At 34.4% G+C, this 12,965-nt stretch overlaps 1 protein-coding gene and 1 pseudogene across 2 annotated transcripts; one reads left to right on the top strand and one right to left on the bottom strand.

The window, feature by feature from the left end:
* Window positions 1-217: 217 nt before the first annotated feature.
* On the top strand, window positions 218-2,585 carry LOC122021530 (annotated as a pseudogene).
* A 3,138-nt stretch (window positions 2,586-5,723) lies between these two features.
* On the bottom strand, window positions 5,724-12,833 carry LOC122018811 (zinc finger CCCH domain-containing protein 62-like). 2 transcript variants are annotated; one of them, XM_042576226.1, is made up of 10 exons: window positions 12,505-12,833; window positions 12,310-12,392; window positions 9,854-9,971; window positions 9,391-9,452; window positions 9,270-9,321; window positions 9,065-9,170; window positions 8,891-8,989; window positions 8,300-8,405; window positions 6,568-6,846; window positions 5,724-6,455 (listed from the first exon to the last, which is right to left on the bottom strand). In XM_042576226.1, exons 1-10 carry the CDS (start codon window positions 12,708-12,710, stop codon window positions 5,971-5,973), a joined length of 1,596 nt encoding a protein of 531 aa, XP_042432160.1. In that variant the 5' UTR covers window positions 12,711-12,833; the 3' UTR covers window positions 5,724-5,970. The 2 variants fall into 2 exon arrangements, with proteins under 2 accessions (XP_042432160.1, XP_042432159.1); XM_042576225.1 differs by having other exon boundaries at window positions 5,724-6,467; window positions 12,505-12,832.
* Window positions 12,834-12,965: the final 132 nt, after the last annotated feature.

Raw genomic sequence — 12,965 nt, 5'->3', positions numbered from 1 at the left:
TTTACTAGACAGTTGAGGACTTGAGGTGAATAAATGAGCGGAAAAAATAAGTGGTGGACGATTAGTGTCAGCTGTTGTTGCAATTTTCCAGTTGCCATTAAGCTGTTACTGAAGCTTCTTTGTTGTAGGGTTACACATTTAAGTTAACTAAATTATATTAAAATTTACAAATAATTGTTCACATGACATTTTCTTTTTCTTCTTAACATTAACAGGAATGGATAAATTTCTTAAAAGAAAGTCAATGGTAAATGAAGAAACAAGTCAAAGAGAAAAAAGTAATCTAGAGTTACAACATGCTCCCTTAAAAAAATCTCAAGTTGAAATCAATTTGGATGATCTTCAATTAGATCCTGGGTTACGGGTAAAGATTTCAAACTATGATCCTAATGACCGGGAAAAAGTGAGAAGAGCTTACTTGCAGAAAGGACCTTGTCAGCCTCGTAATCATAATTTTCCACAAAGAAAAATCGGTAAAGTATCAAGAAGGTTTTGTCCATCTTGGTTTAATGAATTTGGAAATTGGTTAGAATATAACATAAGTAAAGATGCTGCATTCTATCTGTGTTGCTACTTATTCCGACCAGATTTTGGAAAACAAGTAGGTGGAGATTCATTTACTTCAGTTGGGTTTACTAATTGGAAAAAAAAAGGAGATTTTTGTTAAACATGTTGCAAGTTCAAATAGCGTACATAATCAAGCTTGGCAGAAATGTGTAGATTTGATGAAAGAAAGTCAACACATTGAAGTTGTTCTCACCAGGCAAACAGAGCAAGCTCACAATCTTTATAGAGTCAGGTTAACTGCTTCAGTTGATTGCATATGATTTTTGTTACGCCAGGGGTTAGCTTTTCGGGGGCATAATGAATCTGAAAGTTCATTTAATCAAGGTAATTTTCTTGAACTTTTGAAATTCGTCGCAGATCATAACGAAGAGAAAGAATGTCGTTTTACAAAATGCTCCGAAAATTAATCAATTAACTTCTCTTGAAATTCAAAAAGATATTGTAAATGCTGCTAGTCTTGAGACTACATATGCCATATTGAATGAACTTGGAGATAAAGTGTTTGCCATATTAGTTGATGAATCACGCGATATATCAGATAAAGAACAAATGACTATTGCTTTACGTTATGTAAATTTGAGAGGCATTGTTGTTGAACGTTTTATTGGGATTGTTCATGTTGGTGATACTTCTTCCCTGTCACTCAAAAAAGCTATAGAATCACTACTTTCATATTATGGATTGAGTATAGCTAGAATTAGAGGACAAGGATATGATGGTGCAAGTAATATGCGAGGTGAGTTTAACGGGCTCAAAAGTTTGATTTTGAAAGATAATCCGTTTGCATATTATGTTCATTGTTTTGCACATCAACTGCAGCTTATTATTGTTGCAGTAGCAAAAAATCATCTCCAAGTTGCTTCTCTCTTTAATTTGGTTGCTATTGTAGTTAAAGTAGTTGGAGGTTCATGTAAAAGACAAGATATCTTTCGAGAGAAACGAGTGGCTGAAGTTAAAAAAGCTCTTGGAAATGGAGAAAATTTCAGTGGTCGTGGCTTAAATCAAGAATCTGGGCTCAAAAAAGCTGGTGATACTCGTTGGAGTTCACATTATGGCACATTGATGAGTTTAATTGTGCATTTTTCCACTGTTCTTGATGTTTTAGAATATGTAGTGGAAGATGGTTCTCATTCAGAACAAAAGGCTGAAGCTGCTGGTCTTTTGGATTCTTTAGAAACATTTGATTTTGCTTTCACTTTGCATTTACTGAAGAGCATTTTGGGTGTTACAAATGAACTTTCCCGAATTTTGTAGAGGAAGAATCAAGATATTGTCAATGCCATGATACAAGTTAAAATCTCAAAAAAGAGATTGCAATTGATGAGAGATAATGGTTGGGATGATTTATTGAATGAAGTAATGATGTTTTGTAATTGCCATGATATTGTAATTCCAGACATGAATGAAGTTCGTGTTCTCAAGGGTAGATCAAGACGTAAATCTCCAGTTGTTACCAATTTACACTACTACAAGGTTTGTTTATTTTATGAAGTCTTGGATATGCAACTTCAAGAGCTTAATGATCGATTTACAGAAGTAAATACTGAATTGCTTCTTTGTTTGAAATGTCTTAGTCCGGAAAAAATTTTTTCTTCTTTTGACAAGGAAAAGTTGCTTCAATTTGCTAAGTTTTATCCCGCAGAATTTTCATTAGTTGAGATTCTGGCATTAGGTAATCAGCTTGATAATTATTTTATGGATATGAACTCCAGTAAAGAGTTTGCAAATTTGAAAGGAATAGGAAGTCTTGCGAGAGAATTAGTTGAAACAAGAAGACATATCCATTGGTATATAAGCTTATTAAACTTGCACTTGTGTTACCGGTGGCTACAACAATTGTGGAAAGGGCATTTTCTGCTATGAAGATTGTGAAAAATCGACTTCGAAATCGAATGGGAGATCGGTGGATGAATGCTTGTTTGGTTACTTTTATTGAAAAAGAAGTTTTTGATACAATTGACAATGAATTAATATTGCGTCATTTTCAAAATATGTGTACTCGTAGGGAATTCTTGTAAAATATTTTGTTATGTAATTTTTGTATAATATATTGTGCTTTAAATATTTTGCTCCACTTGTTATAAGGGGCCTAGCTTCGCAATTCTGGACAGAGAAAAATTCTGTGTATTGTGTCTGTTAAGTCATTCAAATTTCAGATATGGCTACAAGCTTATTGTAAGGCCTTTTAATCCTACAAAAACTTTTATACTGCAGTTGCTGTTAAATACAGGAACTTAACCCTTTACTTAATTTTCCAGCTGATTTTCTTTGATCTATGCAAGAAAACAACAATTGAGAGTTGCCATTTCTACTAATCATGTTATTAAGGCACTTCCTTCTTTTCTTTAACTTACCTTCTTTATCTAAAAGAATCACATACAAAGCTATTTATCTTCCGTTATATGCAAATTCTTGCAAAAGATGTTCAAGGTCAGAAATTTCCCAACTAGCTTATTTACTTTGTTTTTACCACTATATAACTGGCTTACTTTGTCCAATTCTTTCCCAATTGAATTTATTAGATTCATATCCATCACCAAATTGGTTCACAAATTCTATTTTGAGGTTCAGAATTGCTATTTTACATTGTCATACAATGAACCAAATCTTCATGTGGGTTTAATTGCTTAATCAATTAAGTTGCAGAATTGTACTATGACATGGTGAATGATGCTTCATCTTTTTGGATACAAATCATCTATTTTCCTCTCGCATTCTTCTCCTTGATAGGTGTCGTCACTAGAAAATAGAAATCTTCACTGACTTCTGTGTTTTGTGATTGCCCCCTTATCGTACAGGACGACAGTTATCTATTTTTCTGCTCAACTCTGCTGGAACAATTGTGTTGTTGCTTTTGTTGAACTAGGACTTAAACTGGATTACTAAGTCCACCAAAAGGTAATATCTTTATATATATATATATATAATGTGATTATATTTTTGGACACCGTCATATTTGTAACTATCTAAGATTTTCGACTAAACATATTTCTTCTCATTTTGATGCTTGTTTTTCGCTTATCATCAGTTCAGAATATCTTACTTGGTCCTTTTATATGTCCCAGGACCTAGAATTGCTGTAACTATGCCATAGGTGACGATACTGAGGTTTTATTTTACAGTGCTAATTCTATTCTTTCACTAACCATTTTTTTCCTAACACTTGATGTTTATTGTAATCCTTATATATCTTGTTTTGTTCCCATTTGCATGGCAAAGCCCTGATTTTTTTTAAGGAATCCTAGGTGGTTAAACCATTAAAGATCTCTGAGTCACTGTCTTTTCTGATACTGCACAAATTTGTCAAAATTTTCTGTGCTCATTAGTGTAACTTCTGTTTATATTTGTATCAGATCATTGAGGATCAAAAGCTCACCAACTTCATAATCAATAATGGCATTCATTGCCCCATCTGTTATAAAGGGCCTAGCTCTGCCCCTGTCTAAAAATAAGTATAATTCCTCTTAAATTTAGTACATTAAATTAAATCTAGTATATTTTTTATCAAATTGAACATGATTCTTTTTCCACCTCAATTAGATGAAAAATATACTAAATTTTCTTTAAATGATACTCAATTGGATGGAAAATATACTAAATTTTCTTTAAATGATGCTGAATTTAGGAGGAATTATATTAAGCAGGGAAAAAAGTCATGTTCAATTTAATAGAAAATATACTCGATTCTAATTTAAAGTACTGAATTTAACAGGAATTATACTCATTTTAAACTATTTTACCTAAAAAATATGAGGGTCAATTTTGATAGAAAATATACTCGGTTGTAGTACAAAGTACTGACTTTAAGAGGAATTATTCTCATTTTAGTATATTTTCTATCAAATTGAGCACGATTCTTTTCCATCTCAATTAGATGAAAAATATACTAGATTTTCTTTAAATGATACTCAATTGGATGAAAAGTATACTAGATTTTCTTTAAATGATGTTAAATTTAGGAGGAATTATATTAAAACAGGAAAAAAAGTCGTACTCAATTTAATAGAAATATACTCAATTCTAGTGTAAGTGATGACTTTAAGAGGAATTATACTCATTTTTAGATCTTTTGTACCTAAAAACATCTGAAGAACAATTAGGTAACAATATTTGCATGAGGGAGTTGAAACAAATAAAACTTTGCATGCAGGGAGTGGAAACAAAGTTTTTTGTGATTGGGAACTACATGCAAAGTTAAAATTGTGATTGGGGATTTTTCTCTAACTATCCAACTCTTATATTCAAACAATGATATGAATTGCATGTTTCAACAAGAACTACAACAAGATTTTCTTTGATGATTTAGATAAATTCTTATACATGCCGGCTGAAATGACAACTTATCTAACTCTAATAGAAGTAATTGAACTTGAGGAATTTGGGAAAAAATAATAAAAATTTGATAATGACTAAGAATTATACTTTGATAAAGAATGAAATATAATTGCTAGAAAATGATCTAATAAATTAAATTTCATGAACTTAGCAGAATTTACTACTACATCTATCACGCCATACCACTAATAATCCAGTATCTAGAAAGTTCTATAAGAACTATGGATTATGGACATGGTTATCCACCAAGAACATAAATAACTCCATATACAAATAATAATCCCATACTTTGAACTTTAGGGAAAAGAAGGTCATCAAAAATTACTTATTTTTGAAAAAATTCAATACTTCTAAATATAATTTGAAGATCCCCAGATGTATGATACACATTTAGAATAATGAATTATCTCTATTAGAAGAGATTATCAAATTAGACATAAACTTGACATAGAAACGGATGAAAATATGATGTGTATAGAGAAAAATTACTTAGACAATTGGCTAGAACTGCATATATATATATAAAAGCAAACGAGACATTTGTAGTGTTTACTTTTGATATAATTTCTTCTAAGGTGGCAACTAGTGTCATGATTATAATATTTAACTCTAAATTAAAAAATGTATGATCTGCATACAAAATAGTTTTAGGCAGATTGATTTGAGTTATTTTGAGTGAAATCACATGATTGATTAGCCCATTATAAATGGGTTATATAAGTGCTTGTTTTGAAAAAATTATATTGGTCAAAACAAATTATAAGCAGTTCAAAAATGAGTCATGTCTAACTAGATCAAAGTTGGTAGCTCGTCAATCCATGTAAATTCAAATCCACTCAAACTGATAGGTAAAAATGCTTACATGTCCCTGCCTTATGTTCTATTAACTCTTTTCTTCAGAGATGATCATACAGAATATGATAAGCTCGACCAGTAATCATCATGAATTGACAGCCTGGGTAAAAAAAATCGTTGTCTAGGCATCTTCATGCAATATTTGAATAAACAGAATGGAACTGTCAATCCATTGATCAACTTGGTACACCACTCAAACTGCCACCAGTAACCTCAACGCCCTCTAGACCTCGGAAAATGAGGGCCACGTCCATAATCTGGCTGTCGCCACTGCTGGCTCCATGGTTCTACTGAAGAAGTCACACTTGCATAGGGAAGGTGAAAATGATGCCTCGTGTTTGATACATGGCGTGGTTCACCAGCCATGCCAAAAGAACAGTCTTGATTATATGAAGGAATATAAGCATTCCACTGATTTGTTTGAGGTGGTGCCATGTTAGGATGCCGTATCTCCGAATGTGTATTATAAATGTAGAAGGGGTTCCTAGGAGAGACAGGACCTTGTCGATAAATTCTGCATCCATGATTCATTGCTTGCCTTGGAACATCATAAGATGGATGGAAATTTCTTGTCAGGTTGTTTGGGACCTGCTGCGAAATGATATTTCTTGTCCAGGGAAACTGATTATTTGCATCTGCATCTAATGCAGCAAAAGCAGAAGCGACTTTCTGTTTCTTTCTTTCAGGAATATGGTTGCCTGCTTTAAACACTATTTAGAATATATAACACAAAATCGACATAAAAGGTCAACAAATACCTCAGAATAAGACAGAATAAATAGAAATTCAGTAATGCCACTTCATGATTACCTCCATGATTAATGGCTTGCTTCTGAACATCATAAGATGGATCGAAATTTCTTGCCACAGTGTCTGTATTAGCTTGAGTTGAAGTATTGGCATAATGAATCTTTTGCAAACTGGCATTTCTGGTCCAGGTAGCCTGATTGTTTGCATTTGCATCTAATGCAGCAAGGCCAGAAGCAACTTTCTGTTTCTTTCGCCTAGAAATATCTTTAGGCTCTTCTTGCCCTCTTTTCTTGTAATTTAGTCTAGCATTGGAGGAGCTTCCCTGGCGGCATCTGGAATCTGTCACAAACATTATTTAGAATCTATAGCACATAAAATCTATATATAAATATAGAAGGTTGATAAATACCTCAAAATATGGCAAAGCAGAAAGAAATTCAATAATGTTATACCCTATAGCAGTAATGCAATAAATCACCTAGTATACACCTCAAATCCTCCAAATTTCCTGTACAGTTAAATTATTAGTAATAATGGGATTAAAGCTAGGTTTACGACCTTTGGTGCAATACGAACAGAAAACATTCATACGTATGACCAATATATTCTGACACTTTGCAATTTTGGTTTTGAAATTGTGATCACCAAAATGACTTCTGCATGCAGACGTTGAAAAGTTTCCATATATACCTCATATTGGCAGAAGTGTGCATAAGCTATCTGATATATAAGTTTTTAGATGGCTTAGAGTGAATCATGATTAAACAGCATATACTGTTTCCTAACTCCCATGCGTTTATTCTGTAATTGCAGTTGTATTTTTAATTTTATAATAATTAATCTGTCACCAGGCAATGTAAAACAACATTGGGAAGCATAATTTTTTTCTAATCTAAAAATCTTAAGCATTTCAATGTTTGAGCAATAATTCTTGAGTTGCCAATGTTGTTATTTCTTTTGCCAGAGATTGTCAGTGCCACATGCAAAAATTAATCCAAATTTATCACACCAACTTTAGCACAAGCCAATTGAAATGAATCGTTCTGTTAGTAGGTTTAATTCCAAGTCAAGATTCAAGGAACCCTGAGTTTGATGGGGTGGTCAGAAGCAGGGATCAAAGAGTTTTTTTTTCCTTGGACGGAATGCATTTTAACCAGCCAATTAGTCATTCAACTGAAGAGGAGCCTTGGCACAACGATAAAGTTGTTGCCGTATAACTTGGAGTTAAGGGTTCGAGTTACGGAAACAAAATCTTGCAAAGCAACGAAAGCTACATACAATAGACCCTTCCCTAGGGAGCGCAAATCCTCTGGTCCAGAGGCCAGTTCATTTATAGGTGGGGTTCCATGGATCCCACCAAAGCGGACCAGGGGGCCACGGTTCAGAGGATCCCGCCTGTTCCCTAGGATCTGCATTGGCAGGAGCTTCGTACATCAAGCTGCCCTTTAATTAGTCATTTAACTCTTTTATACTGGAGATTTTCCCTTTTTTCTGTTAGCTTATCTTGTTTTTCACCAATGAAGAAAAATGAAAACTGGTTGGTCATTATAAACAAATTGAGAATATCAATATATCAAAATAATGTCAACCACATATTCACCAGCAAGTACGGGAAGGCTGCGAAGGCGCAAAAAAAATAGATGACTATTGATCAAGAAACTCTATAAAAGCTCTAAACATTGTATACCCCAGCTAAAAAAATGATACAAAATAATTTAAGCATTGAAACCAAATTACAGAATCTATGGAAGTTATTGAGTTCTCAAGGGGTGGTGAGGAGAATAGTTATCACCTTTCATAGACATAGCCTTCGAACTTTTTCTAATGTACCTTGCCACCGCCCCCCTTTGATGTTTTTCTGCAAGAACCTTGGATCTCTGCAGTTCATTACTCCAAGGCTACAACAACACATTATCCAACTATTTTATTTTCACAACCAAGTATCCATTGCATGCATAATATCAATGTCTAATTGGACCCAATCAGTTAATCTAGGGAAACATCAAAAACATAAAAAATGTGAAAGATAGATTGTGCAAAAAAATAAAAAATAGTCATGTTTGATTTGGTTTTCCATATATCTTCCAATTCCATGCACTTGACAAATTTTCTAACTCAATTTTGAACCCTTCCAATGTATAAATGGCTTCTTGGAGTAATATTGAGATGCACTGGAATTTGGAAATGGAAAAATGGTGACCTTATTCTTCTCTGTTTCCCTTTTCCTGTGTAGTATGACAATTGAAATATTTACCGAGAGGGACAATAGAAAGAAGTCATGAGTTGGTCTTCTAGAATTTCAAGTTCTTACCACAAGAGGGGCAAAAGTACTATACTTTGCAAAGGTGTCAGTTACACAGAATCTTCATGACATGAAGAATACCTGGCGGAAAGTCTTTAGTCTGTAAAGATTGCGTCCCTTGACAAGTAAAGCAAACATGGGAGGAAGTGCATTTTTGCCCCTGGACCATAGTACTTCAATCTACACGGATCAAAGTGTATATGACCAAAAAATGTTTTAGTTCTATGGATTATTAAAGTTGTCCTCAGTTCTCACAGTAAATGTGTGTTGCTGTTTGGCTGCACCATAACTTTCCTTCACAACTCTTCCTGCAATTGTCCGCTTCCCGATTTCATTTGCTCTCCTCCTAACTTTGTCAAACCTATCAAAGGTTTAACTAATTGACTTTATTAGAAATGCAGATAAGAGATATTTTACTGAAAAAAGAGTACAAAAAGAAACAGAAAAATCAAAAACACACTTATCATAAACCCTCTGCCTAAAAAGGACGACATCACCTTTACATACATCCCCTGCAAAATAAATAAATTTGAGCAAAGTTATTAAATCAAAGAAGCTATACCAGTGTATCAGTTTTATACCTGTGCAGTTTATAACAAATGAAGATTGTGGATACAAGATCTCACTATTTCCATCTTTTAGCCTGGGTAAAAAGACAACTGGTTAGCATTATATTCTATTAAGAATCATGCTTGGCCAACCAGAATATGTCTATTGGCTGTGATTCTTAAGTTAGATTTATCTGTTGTTTTACTAAACACATCGCTCTATTAATAAGCACAAAGAAACGTTAAACAGATAAAAAGTTACAAAATTAAGCAAAATGTCTCATCAATCTGCATATATGGGTATTTATCTCATTTCTATTTTTTTTTCTCTTGAACCATTTATTCAAAGATCTAGTTATCATTGCAAAAGAAACTTTTAACTTTCAGGTGATCAAACTAATTATAAACAAATCCTTTCAAGTAGATTGGAACCAACCAAAAAAAAAAAATTGCAACTACATGATAAATATTTGCAAAATAACAAAAATGTACTGACCTCCAGTGCTCCAAAATTCTATTGATACATGTAGTTTTGTTCCCACTTATTCGAAGCCCATACTTTCTTAAATAGGATTTGCATTCTTCCACCTTAAGGGCATCTAAAGATTCTTTACCTAAAGGACAGAAAAATGCCATGAAATAAGTTGATGTTATCAATATCTCATCTTCCTAGTTTAAGTTTACAAGGAGATTTTAACTTCAAACATTTGGAAAAAAAATGCTTGCAAAGCATGACAAGATGCGCAGAGCACGATCAAAGACTTGGATAAGTCAGGAATAATCTAATACAGTTTGTGAGTATGTAAACCAGATCCGCATATCACTAGATTAGAAACTTAGAGTTTCAAGGAAACAATTAAAGGTATTGGGTTTATTAAGTAGGAATTGTATAGATTTAGTCCCTTATGGATTCTTCTAAGAATTTACCATGAGTCCATATATACTTATGCAATGACTATATTAGTAAAGCAATAAATATATTTTTTCTCATAATTCTGTGGTATCAAAAGCCCTTTTTCTATGGTTAAGTGTTTTCAAAGAGGTATTCCCCTTAGTGAGGCTACCATTGGCCACCACCTCCCCTGATCTCTCAATCTTTTTCTCTCTTTCTTTAATCCTTCTAGTGCTGTCGTTCTAACATATCTAATGTCCAAATCACATATATTTAGTCCCATACAGTGATTTCTAGAGCACATGTCTAAGAGCACGTAGAGCTCTCCTACAGATCATGTGATCAAGCATGCCACTTGAGTACGACCTCACCTCTGCACATGATGCACGACATACACACATGATCTGAAACACAACAAAGTCTTCCTCCTTTGCCAAGTAACAGTTTGCAAGATACTTCGCTGCCTCTGCAGAGCTCTAGAATTTGTATCTCTATAGAGCTCCAGACGTTAAGGATCCACCTCTGCAGGATCCTCTAGCATCATTCTCACCACCTTGGTCAATCAGCATTCACAAGTGTGCCTCAAATAAAATGGCAATTTCTTCCAGCATAATCGGTAGCAATTCCTCCACGTACTGCAAGCTACAACAGTCTAAAATCCTCAAACTACTGCTATCTTCAATCAATAATGCTTCCTTTGCAGTGGAATGTTGCACTTGTTCTCTGCTAATGAGAGCATTTGTCAACCACTTGCCTTCCCGACCACTTTTCTATACATGTTGCTCATTCTAAGTGCAAGCAGCCAACATTGGCATTGCACACATCTGCAATGGCTTTCTTCAACCTAATTATCCAACAATTTCCTCTTACCACAGCTATGCAGGCTTTTTTTTCAAACAGCATTCATATTCCTCTTCTTCAAATTTGCTTAGCTCATATTTGTTCCTCTTCTTTAACCTCGTGATACTAGCATGTTCATTTATTTTTCTCTATTCCACTACTTTCTTCTTCATTTTCTGTTGCTTATTGATCCTTGTCTTAGGACCTTGTTGAAATGATTTGACTGTCCCCTTTCTTTTAATAGCCATGTGCTGCTATATACATCTCCCACAGGGAGAAGTTCACCTATGAGATTTGGCATCCAGGTCTTATCTCAACTTTATTTTGTTTATGTGCTATGCATATGCCATCTAAATGTTAACGAAAAACAGAATAGAGGAAACGTCCTCTCTCATATTGCTATACCTAGCAAAGGGGCAAATTGTGTTTTGCATCTTCAATGAAAACTTGAACTATAAAAAAAAATTCCATGTTCACATCTAAGTTCTTGAGATCTCTCTTTATTCCCATTTCATTTCATCATTTCTCTTTATCTCTTGCTGATATGTCGATCAAACTTCAAAGGTTAAAGATATCATTGGTTGTGTGCTGATTTGAGGACAAAGGGATTGTTAGTTACATACTCTATCAATTATTTATAGAACTTTTTCTCATCTATCGTCAAAGGAACTCTTAGATATGTGTTTCATTAACTTCTTACATTGTTTCGACTGGGTGCTAATATCATGTTCTTATTTCATCATAATCATGTCTTAGTTTAAATTTCTAATTCATTTACTAGGCTAGAGATAGCTAGTATCTTGCTCCAACTTGAAAGTGAGTGTTAAAGTATTGAGTTTATTAGGCATTGTGTAGTGGTTTACTCACATGGGACCCTATCATGAGTTTTTCTATAGCCATGTAATGATCACTCATAAGCAAATACACCATTTTCTTTTCTTCAAATTTCACAGAAAAAATTTGAAGACGTATAACCAATAATCATAGGCACACCAAACTAAAATTCGACTTCTGAAATTACTGTACAAAAAAAATTCGAAGCAGCATTTTATTAGATATAATTAAGCAAATGTCACAAGCAAAGGAAATTGACGCATAATGTAAGCGTTTCAGAACAATGAAATTGATTCGCTTCCAAATAATATCATCAAATAAAAAATCGATCATCAAAACTTAGCAACTAGCAGGGTCGGGATTATATGCCTGTGAAGAGAGCGTACTTGTTAAGAGCTGGACGACTTTCCTGCATCGCTCGTCATCGTTTGGTTTTTCATCGACTGCATTCTCCTCATCCTCTTCCTCCCTATCATCTCCAGCCGTATCAGAGTCGGAAGATCGTAACAAAAAGAGAGCGAAGCAAAGGGACGAAAGAGATAAAATTAAAATCCCACAAGCCCATAGGGAGGCGAAATAACCTAGAAGACGCTGTTTCATCCTCATCCTGGTCGTCGCAATCGCTATCGATGTAGTCTTCATCATCAGAGTCATCTTCTTCCTCCTCCTCCTCCACATCTTCCTCTTCCTCTTCGAAATCGTCCGAATCGGATCCCCGCCCCTCTTGATCGGAAGATGAAGAAGAGATCGAGACGACGGCAGCGGCAGGTCGACGGGAACGTCGCATCCTTGCTCGGTGGCTCCTGATTTCCTTCTCGGGGAAGATTGCAGCAAGCGCCAGTCCCCCCCAAAAGCCAAAACCATCCGACGAATTGCCGAAGTAGGAATTTACTTAACCTTTTTCAAATTTAAACACTTTTTTTTTAACCCTTGTTTTTTTGCCGTGGGCCCCACTTTTTTTTTAACCCTTGTTTTTTTCCGTGGGCCCCGCGCGTTGAATACAGTCAAGGAATCAATTTATTTATTTTTATACATTCGAACA

Source organism: Zingiber officinale, chromosome 9A (assembly GCF_018446385.1).
Source record: "Zingiber officinale cultivar Zhangliang chromosome 9A, Zo_v1.1, whole genome shotgun sequence".
Classification (NCBI taxonomy): domain Eukaryota; kingdom Viridiplantae; phylum Streptophyta; class Magnoliopsida; order Zingiberales; family Zingiberaceae; genus Zingiber; species Zingiber officinale.
This window is presented reverse-complemented; position numbering and strand designations above follow the sequence as displayed.